The following is a 24,128-nucleotide window of genomic DNA, read 5'->3' on the forward strand; positions in this document are numbered from 1 at the left end:
CGTAAAATAGATAAAAAGGAAACAGCATGACATTTTTTTTTGAATAAAAACGCATAAAAGACACAGTGCATTTTAGGGTCACAGTGCAATTATTAGCGCCAATTTAGTTTCAATTTAAGGCAAAAGCGAAGCCCTTTTTTTTTTTAAGCCCATTTTTGAAAGTAGCCAGTGTTGGGGCTGATCCTAGATCTATGTGTAACATAATAACTGAGAGACCTGCAGCAGGGCAGGTCCTCATCACTGGCTGTCTGCTTTGAGCTGGTTGTCGTTGGACTCCTGGCAGCGGAACAGCAGCTTGAGTTTGATGGGCCGTATGGGCATCAGAGTGTTCTGTAGGTCCATCTCAATGGGGATCTGGTGAGAGTTGACACACAGTTAAAGTATGAAGGAACGAGTAAAACAGATGTCAGCGTTACACTATGAATGTTACCTAATACAGTGTCACTGTTACGTTCGGGTAGCATTGCACTATAAATTCAAATAAACTCAAACTCCTGGACAACCTCTCTTGGGTCGACATACATTAAAATGGCCCTATGAAGTCTCGAGGGAGTTTTGCAGAAATACAAATAGCTTTTTTTTAAATCTCACACTTCCATCATTTAGTAGGTAGCCTATACTGAGGATGATTGGCGCCTAGTACTGAAAAATGCAATCTGGGAAATTAAATGGGGAGTACATACTCATGCAGTACGCAAGTACAGAATTGTAGTATGGGGGTTCAAACCCGGGTCTCCCATGTGGAAGACACAAACGCTACTATTAAGCCAAGAGGACATCCTCAAGGTCTGAGGGCGACACTTCAGTTTACATGTCTCAGGCAGGGCTACCTCATCACGCGAGTGTGATTCCAAAATCACCTCTGCTACATATAGAAACGCAACAAAGTCATAGGTACAAAATTATATTTACAATCATTGTATCATTATTTTGTCTCACCTCTGTCTCTTTGCAGACGGTGAAGTTGAACCTCTGTAGAATCTCCACCATCGCCAGTTTCATCAATACCAGAGCGAATCGCATCCCGATACAGTTCCGTGGGCCCAACCCGAACGGCATGTAGGTGTATGGGTCGATGCTCTCCTTGTTCTCCTTACTGAACCTACACACGGAGAGTTCAGAGGAGGAGGGGTTAAAGAACATATCAATTAAATCACAGTAATATGATGGTTATACATGGTTGAAGAAACCTGTTTGTGTTTGGTCGTCGCATTTAGGTTTGTTTTATGGTTGTTTGTGGAACACTGCTCTTATCGTTGCTGTTGTGATTGATATTGTGGTTGTGGTTAAGATGTGGCCCATTACCTCTCTGGTTTGAACTCCTCTGGGTCTTCCCACACATCGGGGTCACGGTGCAAGGTCCAGATGGGTATCATGATGACCATACCCTTGGGGATGGTGATGCCGCAGATCTCAACAGATTTCTTGGCGACTCTTTCAAGTCGATGGGGTACAACCTGAGAGACTCGTTGATCACGCTGTCTAGATAGTCCATCTGCATCAGAGCCTCGTACTGGATAGGAGCCTGCACAGGGATATTACACTCACATGAGCACTAGTGATTGGTCGTTCACGTAGCCGTAGCCCAGAACTAACTCTTTTTCGTCGCAAATCTGAAGAGCTGTTAGTTTTTTGTGTTTTTTTGGGGGGAAATGAACACAGTACTATACTTATTCTAATCTGCATAGCCTAATTTCATGACACCTGCATACAGAACGCCATTACTTTCAATGTACATGTGTAATAGTGTCTTGCTTTTTTGTTATACATGAATAAACAAAAAAATCGCTAAATAATGTTATCTTGATAGTTAGAAGAAAATACATTTAGATTCCACTGAACAATGTAAATGATAGATGTACACAAGGATCAATCAGAAGTCAAAATGCCACTAAACTGGGCTGCTTTTAGTGGATTGACTGCTTGGAATACTGAATGTGCTATAGTCTATTATTTCCTATCACAGTCGACAGACTACAAGAAAACTGTCAGGTGGTTCACATGTGAATAACTTGGTATCCATTCCATTAACTGTGGCCGGGCAGCACCGAACAGCCCAGAGAACATTACCATGGTGCTTTTGAATATTAGGTCCCTATCTGGCAAAACCTTTATTGATCTTATCTCAGAGCGAAAGCTGCACTGTAATGTTTTTATCTGAAACCTGGCTAAACATGAATGCATGTCAGTCTATTAGAAGTGGGGAAAAATATATTTTCACTCTATTATTTATCTAGCCATGTCGCTGAGCAGATGAGAATTTCATGATGAATATGAATATGAATAGTACACCATCAACAGCTTCCTCCTGTGATAATGATTTAGCAACCAGCTTCAACACCAAACTAAGGGCAACTATCGACTCTGTAGCACCAGTCAAACTGAAAAAGGCTGTGGCCAAATTTAAAAGAATTTGCAGAAAGTCTGAGCGGACAAAAACTGCAGGTCCACCTTGATATTCTTCGAGAGCATCTTTCTGCTTTTAATAAGGCAATAAAAAAACGCCAAGACAGACGGGATCATTTCTCAAAATTGATAATGAATCATAACAACTCAAACAGTGCTCTTTTCAACGATTGACAGCCTTATAAATCCCGCCCACAAGACACCTGGTGATCTGCTCTCCACCTACAAATGTGAGGAATTTGCAACATACTTCTGAGATAAGAGAACCAATATTAGGTGAGGAGGATCACTCAGGCAAGACCTGAAGATGTGTTTGATGACTTGTTACCCCACCTTCCACCACACGGAAGCACTATGAACTCTTTTGCAGTGGTCATACAGAAATGCTCAGCAAAGTGGGGGTCTGTTCATCTGCACCTAAAACTACCATGGTGAAACCCCTCCTGAAGAAAAGTAACTTAGACTCTTCAGTCCTTAGCGATTTTAGGCCAATCTCCAACCTTCCCTTTTTAAGCAAAAAAATAATAATTCTTGAAAAAAAGGTGTTCAAACTGTTAAATAATCTCCTTATTCCCATTTGACATGTTCCAATCTGGCTTTTGTGCCGATCATAGCACTGAGATAGCACTATGTTGTTAAGTTATTAACTAGGTTCTTAATGACCTTAGAATTAATTAATTAATGCTGATGCCAAAATGCTCTTTGTCCTTGTCCTGCTGGACCTGAGTGCAGCTTTTGATACTGTGGACCATGATATCCTTATTGATAGACTTGAGAAGTGGGTTGGCCTCTCTGGTCCAGTTCTTAACTGGTGTAGGACCAACCTAACTGGCCATTTTGTTTCCCATTGGTGACCACACCTGTGGGGTTCCTCAAAGTTGAATTTTAGGGCCTGTACTCCTCGTCAGTGTCATCAGGAAGCACAATATTAATTACTGCAGTTACGAAGATGACACCCAGCTGTACATTTCTGTATCACCCAACAATTTCAGTTTGATTGATTTCCTGGTGAAATATGGATGTCACAGAACTTCATACAGCTCAACCAAGATAAGACAGAGGTACTAGTCATTCGAGCAAAAGCCGAAAGAGAGAAACTGTCTGCACACTTAAAGACACTACTTACAGTAACACTAAGCACCAGGCAAAACAAGGTGTCACCATTGACTCAGATCTTAATTTTGAAACCCATATCAAGAATGTGACTAAAACATATTTGTATCACTTAAAGAAGAGTAAGTAAGTTTGTCGGAAATCTGCCATCGTGGAGAAATTCTGTTTGAAGTTGTCCAAACAACAACATCCTCCCTAATAATAATATATCCCCCCGAAATGAACTTGCAGTGTTGGACATTAGCTGTTGTGTTTCTGCATGCGCACACGATTGGGAGAGGCAGCCACCAGAGAAAGGTCAGTCTACTCCCCTAGAACACCCCTGGCACTAACAACATGTTTATATGCAAACCGAATGTCAGGTAGGACACTGCATTTTAAAAAGCGTGTTTTCCGAACCAAAACAGCGTTCGTAAATGAAATATTTATTCATAAGGGATTTATTATAAGGGATCTTGTTCCCTGATCGCTACCGATTAAAGATAGTCATTACAACCATTAGGAAGCTTTTAGAAAGCTTGAATATTACATGGACCTTTACAGAACACAGCTGTAAAGGTGCAACCTTTCCTCTCCCAGGCTGACACTGAGAGACGAATGCATGCTTGTATTACTAGCAGCCTTGATTACTGTAACACTCTCCTGTCTGGTCGACCAAAGAAAGCTCTTGGCAAATGATACAAAATGCAGCAGCACGTGTCAGATGGAGAGCACATATCACACAAGTCTCTGCACTGATTACCTGTTAGTTTTATAATTTATTTTAAGATAATTGTATTAGTTTAGAAATCACTCTATGGTCATGCACACCACTGCATGTCAGACATGCTTTTAAGGTATATACCCTGTAGATCCCTCAGGTCCTCAGGTACTGGCCTTTTAAGTATTCTGAAGATTCCAACAACACCTATCTACTTCCTGTTTCAAATGAATAATACTGGGCAGAAGTCTGCACAGGGATGCTACAGACACATTAGCACACTGCAAAATACTGTCACCTATCTAACCATCTGTAGAAGTCAGGGGTTACACACTCATCAGTACCCTCTAAAACACTGTCACTATCATATTTCCTGTTCCACATGAATAGTACTATATAGGAGTCTGCAGAGGGGTTACCTTGTTGGGAAACACAGTGTCTATCTCCTCCTGCAGCTTGGTCATGATGTGAGGGTTGGTTGCCAGATTGTAGGCCAGGAAGGACAGAGAGCTACTGGTGGTCTCATAGCCAGCAAAGATGAACATCATTGCCTGGGATAAGATCTCATGGTCACTCAATCCTATGATGATGGGAGAAATGGGGTGGTAGGTGTGAGAAAGGGACGAAGTAGAGTATTTCCACGGTGTGTTTGTAGGTATAGGTGTTTGAGGCAGGTACTGTATGTGTGTGTGTTAGATGCTAGTATACAGTGTGTATGTGTGTGTGTGTGTGTGTGTGTGTGTGTGTGTGTGTGTGTGTGTGTGTGTGTGTGTGTGTGTGTGTGTGTTTAAGGCAGGCACCTTTACTCTGCTCCTCTCCCTTTGAGTTGCTGTCTTTCTGTGAGTCTATCATCAGCTGCAGGAAATCTACCCGACTCTGGAAGCAGGCTTACGTCAGATCAAAATCACATGAGAACTACCAGATGCTACCAAATCTCTACAATTGTATTACACAATACTGGCTGAAGATCGTATATTTGATCAGTTATATTTACATACCTTCCTGGTGCTAGCCACGCGATTGGACTTGATCTTCTGAAAGACAGCGTAGAAGAAATCTGTGACCGAGGCAGGGAATAGGGATACCTCCATGTTTGCCATAACAGGACCCATGAAGGGGAAGAATGCTGGACGGACAGGAAATGCCACGGTTACAAACAGGAACAGGAAATACCATGATACGTGACTCCAATCCTATTCAATGCACAGCCCTGTCCAGAAACAACTCCTAGGCTCTATCCCTAGACACTTCTGTATCCAGTCCACTCAGATCTCCAAGTGTCCAGCATTTAGGAACTAGAGGTTGGTTCTGGACAGGGCCCATGTGTTTGTCAAATGAGTAGAGCGCAAACCATTGGCAGTGTGGTTTATGTCAGTCTAATCAATAAAATCGATAGCTTCATTTATTAAGCACAAAATGACTGAAAGCTATATGGGGGCAGTTGTACCGACTGTGAGGAACAGTGGGCTGAAGATGTCAAACTTGAGCATTTTCTTGATGTTTGTCACAAAGGGGTTTTGGAGGGAGTCGATGTCGACACTGAATGAAGTACTGACGACCACATCCATACTGTATGGTCCAAAGAACCTTGAACACAACCACACAATCTCTGACCACCAGAATCACAACCACAAAATTAAAGGGGGAGTTCACTGAAATTACAAATTCACCTTATCGTCTCGGAGATAAATACTCACTCCTTTAGTTCAATGGGCTCATCGTTATCAGCCGTCTTCTTCAGATTGCTGACCAAGTTACCAGAGTGCTGCTTCATGATCCTGAGCATCTGAGTTGGGAAGGATACATGGAAAAATATCATGATTGATACGTGGATTAATATGTGCAAAACATATATTAATATTATGTTTGAAACAGGAATTATTTTAATGTTTATATAGCCTGAGAATATACATCCATACAGGATACATTATGTATATAGTCAAAAAATAAGTGACTCCAAAGATGAACTATTATTCTGTACTCTGTCATCTGACCACTGAACTTATCGAAGATAAGATCAAATATACTTTATTGTCCAGGATGAAAATTTGTCTTGGATTAATTAATTAAAGTTGCTGCTTCACACAACAACAAACAACAATGAATACACACTATACACATAGTACAAATCACACACACACACACGCGCGCGCGCGCGCGTCAGAGTTGTCAGTCATTCATTTATTTGTGTTGTATAAAGGAATGAATGAAAGAAGGAGAGGAGAGATGGGACTGTACCTCTTTGATCCGCCCACTGGTGAAGGAGGGAGACAGGACACTGCGGATCCGTCTCCATGCATCATCCTCAGCGATAAACACGGCGTCATACAGAGGCCCGTTGAGATAGATATTCTAGAAAAATAATAATAATTATAAACTGCAAGATTAACCTACTATTAATAATGCTATAATAACAATGATTTTATCTATTTATGGAGCCCTTATGTTTTTTTCCCCATACAACAACTTCAATTTAGCGTATTACCCTCCTGTTAGTGAAAAGGGAGTTGCATTCCTTGATGAGGATGGTTTTGATCATGGCTGTGTCCATGATACACAGGATGGGCTGACGGCCATCATAGATCCTACAGACCAGCAAAAACAAAGATAGCCTCAATTCTTCGTGGCATTGATTCCACAAGATGTTGGAAATATTCCTTTGAGATTCTGGTCCATGATGACATGATTGCATCACTCAATTCCTGCAGATTTTTCAGGTTCACTTTCAAGATGTGAATCTCCCGTTCTACCACATCCCAAAGGTGTTCTATTGGATTCAGATCCTGGGAAGGCCACTGAAGAACACTGAACTCATTGTCATGTTCATGAAACCAGTTTAAGACAACTTTTGCTTTGTGACATTATCATGCTGACATTATCATACTGGAAGTAGCCATTAGAAGATGGGTCAATTGTGGCCATGAAGGGATGCACATGGTCAGCAACAATACTCAAATAGGCTGTGGCATTCAAGCGAATATACCGTAGATAGAGACAGACAGACCCATCACAGATCCTGCACTCTTAGAAAAAAAGTGCTACCTAGAACCAAAAAGGGTTCTTCTTCCACTCTCCCTTTGAAGAAACCTTTTGGGTTCCATGTAGAACCCTTTTCCACAGAAGGTTATACAGTACCGTGCGAAAGTAATGGGACAGTGAAGCATTTTTTCTTCTTTTTGGAGTTGAAATGAGAACGTAGAGATTCTCATCTTTTATTTGATGTTATTTGTGTACATATTGGTTTATCATTCAGAAATTACAACACTTTTATGCATAATCCCCCTATTTCAGGCTACACAAAAGTGATAGGACAATTGGCTTGACAGGTGTGTTCGTCAGGTGTGTTCCGTCACATAATTTGTGCAGTCTGCTATTGGTGTCTTGTCAACATGAGGACCAAAGAGATGTTATTGAAAGTCAGGGAAGCCATTATGATGCTGAAATATCAGAAAAAAATGAAACATTAAAACCTTAAACCTACCAACATCAACAGTTTGGAACTTCATTAAAAGGAAAGAAAGCACTGGTGAGCTAAGAAATCGCAAATGGCAAGGAAGACTTCCAGTGGATAACCAAAGAATGCTCACCATAATAAAAAAACAAAAAAACAACAACAACTGCCCCATAGATTAGGAACACTCTCCAGGAGGTAGGCGTCAATGAGTCAGAGACTACCATCCCCAGAAGACTTCACCAGCAGAACTACAGAGGCTACACTGCAAGGTGCAAACCACTACTCAGCCACAAAAACAGGCTGGCCAGGTTACGGTTTGCTAAAAAGTACCTAAAAGAGCCTGCAGAGTTCAGGAAAAACATGTACCGGAGAAAGTGTGGAGAAAAAAAGGAACTGCCCAATATTCACAGCATACCACATCATCTGTGAAATATGGGGGAGGGGGTGTTATGCCTTGGGCATGTATGGCTTCCACTGGAACTGGCTCACGTCTCCTTTGATGAGGATGAATTCGGAAGTGTTCAGAAACATCTTGTCAGTCCAAGTACAAGTTAATTGCTCCAAACTCATTGGACGGCATTTCACCATACAGCAGGACAATGACCCAAAACATACTGCCATAGCAACTAGGAAATTATTCAGGGCCAAAAAGTGAATCCTATAGAATCCTATAGAACATGCATTTAATTTGCTGAAGAGGAGGACAAAACATCCTAAAAAAACAAACAACAATCGCTACAATATAGGTCTGGCAGAGCATTACCAGAGAAGATACCCAGCGTCTGGTTGGGTCAATGGGTCACAGACTTTTGCACTTTTGCATACAAAGGATTGGGGACCAAATACTAAACATGAGTGCTTAATTTGGACATTTGCATAATGCAAAAGAAGAAAAAATGCTTGTCCCATTACTTACGCAGGGCACTGCAAATGGAACCCATAAGAGTTATTCAACCAAAGAATCCTTTTAGAACCCTTTTTTTCTTTATTTTTTTAATTACATTTTTGCCCTTTCAATGACATGGAGGGAAGACACAATCACTTCCGATTTGAATTCTGACGTGTCGTGGCTCCTCTTTATTCATGCAGTTTGAGACGTGCTCAGAGGCAATATAGGAGCCTCAACCAATGAGAATCCAGGATGTTGTCAAACATTGGCAACGCACAAGTTGTGTTTGGGACTGTAACAAGTCCGTGACACAGAGGCGGAGTCGAGGTACTGTTTTCTGGGAGTATCCCGTTTATTTTCATAAAATGTTAGTAATAATTCCAATGTTCGTAATAATTTCAATGTTCGTAACACGCCACTCAGCGACTTTCCAGTCGCCCTCCTTCTCCCTCGAATGCCGAGGCACACACATCTTAAACCATCTAGTCAACGAGGCTTCATTTGCAACAGGTGTGCAACGGAGCCTCGCCGACGTCACCCTGGCCACGGTCCTGTAGCTCCCTCGACAGGCCGAACGCTGCATGTCCCCCCACATACCCCCACCACCCGACACAGGCCGGGGACACGACGGCTGACAACCTACTCCCCCCCCCCCCTGCACGGGAGAGGAAGTCTGCCACGACCATCTGCGCCCCCGGTCTGTGCACGACCGAAAAGTTGAAGGGCTGCAACGCGAGATACCACCGGTGGAGCCACTGGAGGGGAGCATGGTCGGAGTAGAGGGTGAAAGCGCGACCCAGCAGATAGTAGCGGAGGGCGCCGACCGCCCACTTGATGGCCAGGCACTCCTTCTCCACCGTGCTGTACCGGCCCTCCCTCTCCGATAGTTTGCGGCTCAGGTACAGCACCGGCCGGTCAGCCCCCTCCACCCGCTGGGTCAGCACTGCTCCCAGGCCTCTATCCGACGCGTCCGTCTGTAGGGAGAAAGGGAGGTTAAAATCAGGCGCATACAGGACCGTTTCTCCACAAAGAGCTCCCTTAAGGGCCTCGAATGACCCCTGGCACTGGCCCGACCATTGGACCGGATCCGGGGCACCCTTCCGGGTGAGGTCCGTCAAGGGACTGGCCAGCTCTGAAAACCCCGGCACGAACTGCCGGTAATAGCCAGCCAGCCCCAGGAAGGCCCTCACCTCCTTCTTTGTCTTGGGCCGCGGAGTGGCTGCGATGGCCGCAGTCTTTTCAATCTGTGGCCGCACCTCCCCCCGACCCAAGTGGTACCCCAGATACCGGATCTCCCTCCGCCCGATCACGCACTTCTTCGGGTTGGCCGTCAGCCCCGCCTGCCTCAGGGACCTCAGGGTCCATGAGGCGCTGAAAAGTGGCTGGGGCTCCGAACAACCCGAAAGGGAGCACCGTGAACTGGAATAGCCCGAGCGGAGTGGAGAATGCAGTTTTCTCCCGGGATACCAGCGAGAGTGGAATCTGCCAGTATCCCTTCGTGAAATCCAACGTCGTGAAATACTTGGCCATGCCAAGCCGGTCCAAGAGCTCGTCAACCCGGGGCATCGCGTAGGCATCGAACTTGGAGACCGCATTAACCCGTCTATAATCCACACAGAACCGTATAGCCCCATCCGGCTTGTTGACAAGCACGATGGGTCTACACCAGTCACTGCGGGACTCCTCGACCACACCCAGCTCCAGCATGGCTTCCAATTCCCTGCACACAATGTCTCGTTTGTGTACCGGCAACCTATAGGGACGCGTGCGTACCGTTAAACCCGGCTGCGTTTCTATGTGGTGGTCGATAAGCGTAGTCCGACCGGGCAGGGGAGAGAACACGTCCGCGAACTTAGCTTGCAAATCTGCAACGTCCGTGGCCTGGCTAGCAGAGAGATGGTTATCAATACCGACCGGAGTGCTAACTTTTGATTTTGGGACTTCCGGACCGAACTCATCTCTCTCTGGAATTATTGTAGCCAGAGCAACAGTGACCACGTCGTTCCATTTTTTTAGGAGATTTACGTGATACACCTGCAAGCTATCCCCCTGGTCCGAGCGTACTACCTCGTAATCCACGTCCCCCATGCGACGTGTGACCACAAACGGCCCTTGCCACTTCGCTAGTAATTTCGTGCTGGAGGTGGGTAACAGTACGAGCACCTTATCTCCCGGTGTAAATTCTCGCAGGTTAGTTCCCCTGTCGTACAGTCACTTTTGACGCTCCTGGGCTTGCAGCAAATGCTCGCGTGAGATAACCCCTAGGGCGTGGAGCTTTGTGCGCAAGTCCAGGACGTATTGAATCTCATTTTTACTGTCGCTAGACCCTTCCTCCCAATTTTCTTTAAGAAGGTTTAGGACACCCCGAGGCTTACGCCCGTAGAGTAATTCAAACGGGGAAAACCCGGTGGAAGCTTGGGGGACTTCCCGTACCGCAAACAACAGGGAATCTAGCCATTTATGCCAATTCCGACTGTCTTCGTGTACGAACTTCCGGATCATTGACTTCAAGGTCCGATTGAACCGCTCACAAAGGCCATCAGTGGCCGGGTGGTAAACACTGGTTCGAATCGCCTTGATGTTCAACAAGCCATACAGTTCCTTGAGGGTGCGTGACATAAAATTAGTGCCCTGATCGGTGAGAATCTCTTTCGGGATTCCCACGTGGGAGATTACTTGAAACAATGCCTGCGCTACACTCCTGGCAGAGATATTGCGCAGCGGTATTGCCTCGGGGTATTGGGTTGCGTAATCTATCAAGACCAACACAAATCGATATCCCTGTGTACACCGATCAAATGGCCCGATAATATCCATCGCAATGCGGTCGAATGGGTTCTCGACCAATGGTAAGGGCCGCAAGGGGGCCCGTGGAATGGGATTTACCAACTGACATTCGCGCACCACCTACGCACCTCTGCCCGAATTCCCGGCCAATAAAATCGAGCCATTATACGGTTTAGTGTCTTATCATAACCTAAATGGCCCGCCATGGGGTTGAAATGAGCCGCCTGGAAGACCATTTCCCAGTGGCTACGGGGAACCAACAACTGGGTTACTTCCTCCTGGCTATGTGAGTCACGACTTACTCGGTACAACCTGTCGCTGATAATCGCGAAATAGGGGTGGGCGTGTACTGCGTCTGGCCGTACCAAAGTACCATCAATCGCTATCACTTGGTCATAGGCCGATCGTAGGGTCTCGTCACGAGACTGCTCGAGGGGGAAGTCACCTAGCAACGGATAGTTCGGCGGGGGAATCTCGGGTTGAGACCCCCCCGCCGGCTCCGGCTCCTCGGCAGTGTCGCGAGGCGCCGCCTCAGCACAGAACACATTACCCGCCTCACACCTCCCTCTCTGTCGTGCACGCACCCCGGTAGCCCTGCTTACCGCTTGAGGAAACCCCTCCCAATCTACACCCAGAATAAGGGGATGCGTGAGGCGCGGGCTAACCGCCGCCTGTACACTGTGCTTTTTCCCTTCAAAATGAATCTTGATCGTGACCACGGGATATTCGTGAATGTCCCCATGCACACACTTCACCAACACCCTCGATGCCTTTAACAATGCCCCCGGTCGAACCAGGCGCTCCTGGATCATGGACTGCATGCAGCCCGAATCCAAGAAGGCCTGGTGCATATCATGTTGTATCCTTACCGGAACACGATACGCCGCTCCTGGTCCGGGGGGAGGGCCCGGTATGTCGCCGATGCGGACGACCTGCCCCACCTCCCTCACTGGGCACTCCGCCTGTACATGGCCCGGCCGTCCGCATCGCCAACACACCCCCCCTGTCGCTCGGGGTGCTTCCTGTGGGGCCAGGGCTGGTTCTCGACATGCCTGCCCCTGCCATCTCGTCCTCGGGGCGGGCGCCGGTCTCTCCTCCTCCGTCACCATGGCTCCTTCCGGGCGCCGGACCGGGCGTTGGTCATCGGGGCTCCTGCGGCGGGAAGGAGAGATGGTCCTCCACCAAGGTAACGGCGGCCGCGAGATCCTGGGGCCGGTGGTACTGGACCCAGGCGGCGGTCCGGGCCGGGAGCCCCGTGGGGAATTGCTCCAACACCACCCGGTCCCCGACCTCCTCCGACGAGCTGTTCCCTGGGTCCAGCCACCGCCGTGCGCTGTCCCGCAGCTGCTGGGCGTAGGCAAAGGGCCGGCTCCCCTCCTCCATCATCAGGGCCCTGACGAGCTCCAGGAGGAGGGTACGGTCCTCAGCCCTTGCCGTCACCATCTCCCTCACCGCGGTCTGGTGCTCCTGCTGGAGGTGGGCCTGCTGCTCCAGTATAAGGGCCATCCTTCCGATAGCCGCGCTTAACGCCTCCATTCCCTTTTTTTCTCCGCCTTCGCTGTGCCCCACGTTGGGCGCCACTGTAACAAGTCTGTGACACAGAGGCGGAGTCGAGGTACTGTTTTCTGGGAGTATCCCGTTTATTTTCATAAAATGTTAGTAATAATTCCAATGTTCGTAATAATTTCAATGTTCGTAACACGCCACTCGGCGACTTTCCAGTCGCCCTCCTTCTCCCTCGAACGCCGAGGCACACACATCTTAAACCATCTAGTCAACGAGGCTTCATTTGCAACAGGTGTGCAACGGAGCCTCGCCGACGTCACCCTGGCCACGGTCCTGTAGCTCCCTCTACAGGCCGAACGCTGCATGTCCCCCCACAGGGACCATACTACAGAATACTTAAAAGCTTAAAACTTAAATCGCTCAATAACAGATTCAAATTATTAATGTGGAAGCATGAAATTGTTGCTTGGGCAGTGTACATTGCATCAAGACAGATCATTTGTCTTGGTGTACGAGACCATTTCGTCGGTTGGATCGTCTGTGTTTGTGAAAATCGCACGGTGTCCGCCTGGTTTAAGAGTGTATACTGTAGACACTGAGAGATACATATATCCATCATAGTTAACAATAACCAGGATCAGTTTAGCAGACTCAGCCCCACAGTTTCCCATATTTCTGGAAGCTCTCTGTGTCAAAATTGGTGAAACCACCCTGGGAACAAAAAACAAAACAAAGAAATAGCCAGTTCATAAATGCTTGTCATAAACCTGAATTGTGGCTTAGTTTATGATGGCCCTTTTCCACTACAGACCGGCTCCCACTCCTCTCTTTTCGTTTTCGTTCAAAAGCTTTATTGCCCATTTTTCTGGGTAAAACAATTCATATTCAGCTCCCATGGCTTTCACCACAACAACACACATCATGGATGAGTCTACAATGTTGTTGTTTATGGGCTTAATCTCTACAAACCTTCTTATATCCCATCATCGTCCCGAGGAAAGGGATGGGTTTGAGACAAGGAATGCCTAGTTTTTTTTAATATTCCATATGGCCAGTATCCATACCTGGTCAGAACAAATATAAATCAACAATCTGACTTGAAACAAAAGCAAAACGATCAAGTCATAGGTATCATTGAAACTGTTAGATAACTGTAATTATCAATACTATCATTTGTATGTATTATTACAACTAACTAACTAACAAATAATATTTTTTATTAAAACTTCTTACACTACGATCAGAGTGATGAGTAAGGCAAGGAGAGTCCATGTCTCGGTGGAGAAGTACGGAAGGTAACCCATCTTTACAGGTTCAATCGCTTCTTCTGAGTAACCCCGGACACGTCTGCTGAAGTGATTATTTTATCCCATCATGACACCTGTGTTTCAGATCATGAAAGAGTATGTGAGAGGTGAAGTTGAAGCCATGGCTAGTGAATGATTGAAAGGGGATCCCTGCGCAGAGGGCAACACTCAGTGATGTTATTGTCGGCCTTTATCTTAACATCCTGCTAATAGTTGCTGCCTGTTTGATCCCTATCGGGTTTTAATAGTTTGCAGACCCATTGAATCAAGAAGGACTATGGGGCAAATATTTTTGGGCAAATATTTTCTTTCGAGTAATACTGAATTTTACATATTTGAACTCCTCTAAAAATGTGTTATGTTCTTTACATGTATGCACTTGTTTTATATCATTGGCTCCTAAAAACAGTATTTCAAAATACTAGTTCAAAACACATCACATATTACAGTAATGAAGCAACTGATTAACATGAATACAGTGCTCTTCATAAGTATTGGAAAGAGGAAGCATTTTCTGTTCTTTTAGCTCTACACTTGGATTTGAAATCAAACAAATATTATGGGGTCAAAGTAGAGATTCTCAACTTTAATTCAATGGGTTTTTAAAAAAACATTGGTAAACATACTCCCACTATTTCAGGGCTTCAAAGGTATCATATAATGTCCAAATAAAGTACTAATGTTTCGTATTAGGTCTGCCTGAAGTCTGCGACCCTATCCACTATCCACTATCCACTATCCACTATCCATATCATCTTTAGAAAATCATTGACATTTCCACATGGTATTGTGTCATAGAGTAGCTTCCCTACAGCAATATTATCTTGACATTGGGATCCTTTGTCCAAACCATATTTCAGGGTGTATGTTTGGTTGCAGGGGCCCAGGCTGTGCTCTCTGACTGCTCCAACTGTAGTAGACCCTGCAGTGAGGAAGAGGTCAACATGCTGCAGTACCGTCAGCCAATCACACACAAGAACCAACAGATCGCCAAGTCCTCCATTGCACCATGCACGCACGCACACACACACACACACACACACACACACACACACACACACACACACACACACACGCACACACACACACACACACACACACACACACAAACACTGTCTCAACAGCCCCTTCCTTCACTCTCACTCTCTCTCTCTCTGTAGGTGGGTCAGGCTGCGTATTCAGCCTCTAAGGGGGGTATTGTTGGGATCACTCTACCCATCGCCCGAGACCTGGCACCCATGGACATCTGTGTGGTCACCATCGCACCCAGTCAGTAAACACACACACATACATACGCACTCTTTCACACACTCCTCCCCCCCCCCTTCCTCTCCATATCAGACAACCTCTCTCTCCCTCTCCTTAGGTTCTGTTCTCCACTCCTCTCCTGGCGGGTTAACCTGAGAAGGTGCGTTCATTCCTGGCCCGCCAAGTGCTCTTCCCCTCGCGCCTGGGAGACCCTGCAGAGTTTGCCCACCTGGTGACATCACTGGCTGAGAACCCCATGATCAATGGAGAGGTCATCAAACTGGATGGAGCTATCCGCATGCAGCCCTGAGAGAGAGTGAGTGTGTGTGTGTGTGTGTGTGTGTGTGTGTGTGTGTGTGTGTCTGTGTGTGATCCAAGGTATACCACTGTGACAGCTCCGATGTGTGTGTGCATGTGAGGTGTGTGTTCATGTCTGGTACTCCAAGCTCTGCTGTACTGTACGCTCCATGCAGTTTTGTTTTGTTTTGTAAACTGATCCAGTAATAAACTTCTAATGAGTCTGAGTCTCTCCTCCTCTGTGTCTGTGTAAAGTGAGGTCAGTAGGAGCTAATAGGACAAATGAAACAAGAATGAGCCTTATGAGGCAAGTGTACCTTCATTTGTCCTATTAGAAGTGAATAGAACGCCTGGACACAGGAAATGCTAAATGCTAAAGCTCTCATAACATCACACCTGCACCAGTGTGTAGCTTTATGTACATGTCATCCACAACATTTGAGTGAAGGGAAAGGGACACATTTCTTTTGGAATGGAAAGGAGTCGAGGTACAGTATCTTGGTATACACACATTTGCTCCAGTTTTGTACCCATTGACTGTGACCCTGTTTGTGTAAGAGGCTAGGGCTGACCCATTCTGATTCAAGATGTTTGTGTAAAAAAGGTATTTATTGCATATATTGTCCACTAAAAAGCAGATGATGGTACAAGTGTAAGGGACCAAGTGCTCCAACCTCAGTCTAGCCTGAAGATCATTCCATATCTGAGGAGCACAGCAGCTAAAAAGTTCTTCTCAATTCTGTAATCACTTGTAGCACATTAAATAGTAACAAGCTGCAAGTTTGATCGCCACTAAGTCGCCATAAAAGCAATGATGTGAGGTAAAATGGGAGTTTTAAAAGAACTGCTTCATATACAGATGAAATCCAATGATAAGCCCTTCTCAACGTCAAAGAATCCCAACCCACAGACTGATACAAAAGACAATGGTGGGTACAGAAAACATGCCTACAAATGAACTGCAGAGCAGAGTGATAAATCGGGTCTAGTGGTTTAAGAATTGAGGCTGTCGTGTGATTTTAAATTGTGTCACCATAATCACGGACAGGGAGGAGCATTGCCAAGACAATCTTCCTCCTATTATCAAAGGTGAAGCAAGACATTTCTTTACAAAACAAGTACAAGTCTAACTCACAAACTCTTGATCACTTTTTCAACATGTATTTTAAAAGTGTATCATCTATGTAAATGCCCAGGTACTTATAATGGGGAACTTGTTCAGTTTGGGTTCTTTTCAGGGTACAAATATGTTGATCATTGTAATCAATATTATGGCATATAGAGAAAAACATAACAGACCTCATGCATACCTCTTCAAATTAAGGTTTACCCAGATTGTTTCTAATCTAACCCATGTGCATACATGTGCCATGTTTTTTCTTCCTCAACTTGTAAATGTAAAAAACACAAACACCACCACTTTGTCTTTTTGTGGTGTTAGGAATACAGACCTCACAGATAAAAATGTTTTGATAAAGGTCATAAACCGAAACGTCGACACAATAAATAAGCAGAGGTAACAATCGTGTGTGCAGGAGTATTCATTTTTTACATACCTTTTCTTCCTAAACTCATCATCACTCAACATAGTTTACAGCTATGCAACTTGTAAAATACAGCATTTCAAACATGACACACAGTTTGCCTTTGAATATGACTTTAATGAAAGAGAATTGAAACGGCAAGTGTAGTTATAGTGGTAGTATGCAGGGTAGTTATTGTGGTAGTAAGTTTGGGATAGTTGTGGATTTCCAGAATTGTCTCTGTGTTGAAATATCTGAAAGAGAAAAATTGTCTTATCATTTGTATAGATAAAATCTAAATTATTTTGAGGTGATTTGAGAAGCCAAAATGATCATGCTTAGAATGCACTGTAAGCAGATAATGGAGGGCATACCTGTATTTTGTTTCCCTTTATGGAAAGCCCTCTCCATGCTCTCTCTGGCAAACTCCAGGTTCGCCGCCATTACTCTTTTCTTTTCAGTCTTCTCCTTCTCTCTCTCCATTTCTGTCTTCATCCTCTTCACGACATCTTCTGTAATCTTTGTCATCAACTCTTTCACTTCCCTCTCCCTCCTTTCCACCATATTATTTATCATCCCATCCATCTCTTCTCTCATGCGTTTAACGTCATCTTCTTTCTCCTTCAGGATTTTCTCCATCTCTTTCTCGACCACTTCTACTCTCTTCATTGCCTCCAACTCCTTTTTCACCCATTCAATATCCTTTTCTTTCTCCTGTTCATTCCTGTTTCTCTGTCTCTCCTCCTCTGCCCATTTCATCACCTCCATCCTCTCTTTCACTTGTTTCACCTCCATTTCTTTCTCCTCCAGGATTCTCTCCATCTCTTTCTCGGCCTCCTCTACTCTCTTCATCGCCTCCAACTCCTTTCTCATCCATTCAAAATCCTTTTCTTTCTCCTTCTCACTCCTGTTTCTCTCTCTCTCCTCCTCTGCCCATTTCATCACCTCCATCCTCTCTTTCACTTGTTTCACCTCCATTTCTTTCTCCTCCAGGATTCTCTCCATCTCTTCTACTGTCTTCATACCCGCCTCCATCTCCTTTCTCATCCATTCAATATCGTTTTCTTTCTCCTTCTCAATCTTCTCCTTCTCCCTCTCCATCTCTGTCTTCATCCACTTCACGACATCTTCTGTAATCTTTCTCATCTCCTCTTCCACTTCACTCTCCCTCCTTTCCAACATATTCTTTATCACATCCATCTCTTCTCTCACGTGTTTAACGTCACATTCTTTCTCCTCCAGGATTCTCTCCATCTCTCTCTCCATCTCTTCGACTCTCTTCATCGCCTCCAACTCCTTTCTCATCCATTCAAAATCCTTTTCTTTCTCCTTCTCACTCCTGTTTCTCTCTCTCTCCTCCTCTGCCCATTTCATCACCTCCATCCTCTCTTTCACTTGTTTCACCTCCCTTTCTTTCTCCTCCAGGATTCTCTCCATCTCTCTCTCCATCTCTTCTTCTCTCTTCATACCCGCCTCCATCTCCTTTCTCATCCATTCAATAACCTTTTCTTTCTCCTTTTCAATCTTCTCCCTCTCTCTCTCCATCTCTGTCTTCATCCTCATCTCCTCTTTCACTTCCCTCTCCCTCCTTTCCACCATATTCTTTATCATCACATCCATCTCTTCTCTCACACGTTTAACGTCGCATTCTTTCTCCTCCAGGATTTTCTCCTTCTCTCTCTCCACCTCCTCTACTCTCTTCATCACCTCCAACTCCTTTCTCATCCATTCAATATCCTTTTCTTTCTTCTTCTCATTCCTGTCTTTTTCTCTCTCCTCCTCTGCCCATTTCATCACCTCCATCCTCTCTTTCACTTGTTTCACCTCCATTTCTTTCTCCTCTAGGATTCTCTCCATCTCTCTGTCGACCTCTTCTACCCTTCTCTTCATCACCTCCATTGTTTCGGTCTCCTTCTCACTCATCTTTAATCTCTCTTCGCTCTTCTTTACCTCCTTCTCTCTCTCCTGCACCACCCTCTCTCTCTCCTCCACCTCCTTCTCTCTCCTCTTCATCTCATTTCTTGTTTTTTCCATCTCCCTCTGGAAAGTCTCCTCCATCTCCTTTGTCACTTTCTCCACCTCCTCCACCTCTTTCGCCTTTATTTCCAACTGGACAATCCTCTCCTCCAAATCCTTTTTGTTATTTTCCTGCGTCTTTTGAATGCGACTGAGTATTGCATTGCATTCATTCACTTTCTCAGTGTCTCTATCCAACACTTTCCTCTTCCTCTCCATATTATCTTTAAGATGGTTGACTATCTTCCTCTTCCTCTCCACCATTTCTCTGTCCTTGTCCACCATTTCTCTGTCCTTGTCCACCCTCTCTCTCTCCTCCTTCAGCCTCTCCTTCTCTGCATCGGTGTGCTCCTTCACCTTATGCAGAAGGTTTTGGGCTCCCTCCACCTCTTCCGCTCTCTCCTCCATCTCCCTCCTCCAACCCTCCTTCTCTTCCTTTCTTTCTTTAGCCACTCTGGCCCTCTCTCTCGTGTGCCTGGCCCGTCTTGATGTCCTCTGTGGGAGTGGGGTGTAGGCTGCGAAAGCTGCCGGTCCTGCTGCCTCCATCATCAGGGCAGCCTGATCCTCTTTACACTCCTGTGGACATACAGTGAACACACTACAGGTGCAGTCTCGAGAATGTCTCTATGAATGTATTTGTCTTTTCTGAGTATAAAACCATTCAATTGTCTCCAGTGATCTTTACATATTGTCTATGTTTAGCCATCCTGAATGGGGTGAGTGGGTAGTTATCAAATACAGTAGCATAGGGCTTTGAAACTTCCTGATGGAGATGACAGACACAATGACAGGGAAACGTCAAGAAATATGATTGCGTTAGATAACAGGCTTCCCTCGCAAAGAGATTGCAGTACCTCACAATGTTCTCAAGAATAGGCTGTTGCGTTCCCAATTTCCCAAAAGGGGCTCTCTAGTTTTGCCTTTAAAAAAGGCCTACATCTACCTTTTATTCAACATATCCGACACAATTTATATTGCAAATCATGTAGGCCTGTACAGTAAGTAATTGTAGGCCCTTTGCAAAGTCAACTTACGACTTACTTAAGGAAAGGTCCTGTCGATTAAGACCTATTAGTGCCAACTATGTTTGGTTATATTTTAGATAGGGCCTACCTGAAAACATCAAATTAACCATTTTGATATTGTTCTGTCAATCATCTTTCTTCGATAGTCCATCCTCTATAGGTTATTTATAAAGCTGTCTCGTTTTAATGTTGATCTTTAAAATGGTTGATTTTGCAGCCCCATTTCTCTCTGTAACAACGATTGAGCTCGTCCCGTTTCACTTTTTAGGCTGTTACGCTGCTCTTTCACTGACAAACAGCTGTTTTTGGAATTGCGCGCTCACCGAAATTACCGCGATTTGACTTGATGTTGGGATCAAACTGTCTGCCGAGTCGGATGAATTACTTCCCAGAGATCTAACAACAAAGAGTAGCCAATTAAGGGTATTTCTTTGCAGTAGGTCTAGGTCCTGATTGTGGGGGAAATGTTGCTTTGAATTGTAGGCTACTTTGACTGGACGATAACATACGAATACAAACAAGTGTACAGTAACATGTTGTCACCACGGATGATAGAGCTTGATTTGATTAAATTTGATTAATTTTCAGCCCTGCTTCTTACAGCTTTGCGTTTACTTGAAGGCAGTTCACGGACTTGAGGTAGGCTGAAAATATACAGGAGCTTGTCGGCCTAGTGCTTATGCGATTAAGGTAGGGGGGATCTGCGCGAAGCCCACACATCGTGTCGCTCACCGGCCCCGCAGCCCACAGATCGACCGGCCCACCAGCAGCCATGGCACAGCCCTTTACACAACATTTAGGCAGCACCCCCTCTCGAAAGATACATCCTACGTCCTTGGACATTTGGCCCAAGTATTGGGGCAATTTAATGTAAAGTATTCCCGTTTATTTAAACTAAAATAGAGCAAGGCAAACTTACCTGCGGCGGGTCCCACCAGTTTTTCTCCATTGTGTTGAAATGTAATTGAATCTATTTCCACTAATGAGCGTACCACATTACAAATGACAATCAGCAAAGGCTATTTGACAACAACTGGAGGTTCAAGTGACCAAAGTGACTTTTACATAAATTTACGTCATTGCTAGCAGCGTCATCAAGACAACAGCATTATGACGCAGGAGATATTTATTTGATTACAGATATGCTCATGTTGTTTCTTGGAAAATATACGTCGTTGGGATTAATCATCATCATATTATTAATTAATAGACAAAACACAGACATAGATATAGGTATATAGATCAGTGCTAGGGGCTCGGGGTCGTTTCTGGACATGGCCCTCCATTGTAATTTACATTTACATTCATGGCATTTAGCAGACGCCTTTATCCAAAGGACTTACAACAATACATTTGTTTAAGTAATTGAATCATCTATCCAACAGTCATCATAAGACAAAGTAATCAATGCTCACACCAGGGGCCATAGGCAGTCGGCTATTTCATTTTATTTGTATTAGCAGGAGAGAACTTGTACAAGGGGGGTAGCGGGGATGAAGAGGTCTCTGGGTGGGGTTGGGGTTAGGGTTAGTATAGGGGGGGGGGATAAATGGAAAACATACTCGTGGTTCAGGTATTAACTGCCAATGAACTTAGTTGGAACAATACAAATTACAATGTAAAACAATAACAATATAATATCAACATTTCAGTATTATATCAAAATAATGATTTAGAAATATGGTACAACCTGTGAGCTGCCTGGTTGCCTTGGCAACGGTAAACTACAGCGCTGCTCATCAGCGGTTCGGGCTCTGGCTCTAACCGTCTACCTTCTCTTAACCGTTAGGAGAAAACGAAGAAAAACAAAGAAAATGTAAACTACTAAACACTCTAACATTAAATCCTACACATACATCTGTATCAGTGGAGTCAGGCAAACGTTACACCAGACTCCCTTCGACATGTTTTGTCAAGTGTCATTTGACAACAACCACTCATCGTAAACGGCAAGCTAGTGCTAACTCGTCCTCGTTTAGGATACCAAGCTAGCGCAATTACCGCTAACAGACTACAAACTTCATATGCTACTATGCCTAACGGTACACTAAATAGAAAGCCTACATTAATGACAAACTGTATTAATGCTTATGCTTAAGAATAAATGGAAAACACACTAGTGAGTCGTCTGGTCCTCAGTCTTTACTGGTTCAGGTATTAACTGCCAACTGAAGAACGCAGCGCAAGCCACAGCTTATATACCCGCAGGTGATCTAGTGCCTTTTATACTCCAAATAGAAATGCGTGAAATTGAATGGGGGGAGTCTGTAAACATGCAAGATAAAGTGCATACATATAAAATAACACATTTGGGCGATTCTTCAACTACAGGCACTTTTGGCCTTGTGAACTTGAGTGGAAAAAAAATGTTCAAACCTAATTGTCACAGTCTAACAGGTTAATATAACTAGTCTAGTTTCATGATCCATAAGAGAACGCACTAACATTACAAGACAAATTGATGTTTTTTTTACATATTGTCCGACCCGCATTGAACAAATGTAATTTCCATCATATGTAAACATTTGATTATTATTTTAAAAAAGTATGATATACATAATTTCTCAACAGTGTAAGACCACTTTCACACATAGTTTTACCAGTTTATACCTATATTGCAATTACCATACATTTGTGGATTAGGTAAATTAATTGAGATGAGGACCAAACACAAAGCTTACATCAACCACAACCTGAAATATAATATTGGATTGGTTAGATACATTTCAGGAAATAACTACTTGTGTTATTACATTAAGTGGAACATTATCCCATAAACTATGCAGAAGTTTTTAATGAGTGATTAGAATTTTGTAACTATTTTTTAAAAAAGGTATGAGGTGGTGGAAATGACTGGGTCATTTCTGGGTCAACCCCTCTTTCTTTTTTCCTCAGGTATCTCTCCCTGTCTCTTTTCAGTCGCTCTTCATATTTGACAGGGTCCTCTTTTATTCTGTCCCTATAGGCCTGAGACCTTTCTGCAGAGAGATGAATAGATGAAAATGCATTTCAACAAATATGCATTTGAATAAAACATTAACATTGTACATTTTAATAAATAAATTACACATATGTAGCCTCACAATCTATGCACCTTGTAAGCATAAATGTAATTTCAACCTCACCTTTGTCATTTCCACCCAAGAAGGTAATGTGTTGGAAATGACGGAGGTGGAAATGACATTCTTACAGTATTTTGTAAAAAAATCCAAGCTAGCATCACAGATTAGCTATGAATTGGTAACTAGCATTTCATGCATGCAAAATACATCTATGTACGTTAAAAAATCGATTTATTTACAAACTCAATTGATGTTACGTCATGTTTGGAAATGACATACAATAAAAATATTTTCATTTCAAGCAATATTTACCTTGAGTTTTCTTCAAAAGTTGCTGAAGAAATCCAAAATATCCTCCATATCAGACATGTGCTGTGATGTAACTGTTCATCTCCATAGAAACTACCCAAACCATCTTTCACACAAACCTTTTAAAGGGACATTACAGTGTTGTGGTGGAAATGATGGCAATACTGTGGGACAACTACATTTTGTATATAAAATCACATAAATAGTTGTTTGACCTTAAATACCCCAATTATGTGTTGATTATTTTACTGATACTTTATTCAGTCACATTTAAAAAAAATAGATAAATCATTTTTTTACACTTCATTTTCATTATTGAAGATCAGAAGTCTGGGTGTGGGACAGGCACAAAACAGCAATATTTGCATCTATAACGATGTTGAAAAAGGTGAAAAAATCATCATAGACTACCGGTAAAAAGTTCCTAAAGTACTTTCATTGTAAAGATAACTATGAAAGTGTGAATATTCCCTTTTTTTTTTTCTT

The 24,128-nt window shown here is 43.9% G+C and overlaps 1 protein-coding gene and 1 pseudogene across 2 annotated transcripts in view; both read right to left on the bottom strand.

Annotated features, from left to right (window-relative positions):
* Positions 1 to 237: 237 nt before the first annotated feature.
* Positions 238 to 24,128, bottom strand: part of LOC310802306 (cytochrome P450 3A27-like) — a 230,779-nt pseudogene continuing 206,888 nt past the window's right edge. Inside the window, exons 6-11 of the transcript in view lie at positions 5,218 to 5,345; positions 5,020 to 5,095; positions 4,639 to 4,799; positions 1,306 to 1,525; positions 940 to 1,102; positions 238 to 354 (exon numbers count right to left, since the gene is read on the bottom strand). The product of the transcript in view is annotated as a cytochrome P450 3A27-like (transcript). The remainder of the gene's footprint in view (positions 355 to 939; positions 1,103 to 1,305; positions 1,526 to 4,638; positions 4,800 to 5,019; positions 5,096 to 5,217; positions 5,346 to 24,128) is intronic.
* On the bottom strand, positions 5,647 to 23,279 carry LOC310801556 (cytochrome P450 3A27-like; the record flags this gene model as incomplete). Its single annotated transcript, XM_083665626.1, has 5 exons — positions 5,647 to 5,806; positions 5,917 to 6,005; positions 6,458 to 6,571; positions 6,705 to 6,804; positions 23,239 to 23,279. 5 exons carry the CDS (start codon positions 23,277 to 23,279, stop codon positions 5,647 to 5,649), a joined length of 504 nt encoding a protein of 167 aa, XP_083521752.1.

This window comes from Argentina silus (assembly GCF_951799395.1).
Source record: "Argentina silus genome assembly, chromosome: 3".
Classification (NCBI taxonomy): Eukaryota; Metazoa; Chordata; class Actinopteri; order Argentiniformes; family Argentinidae; genus Argentina; species Argentina silus.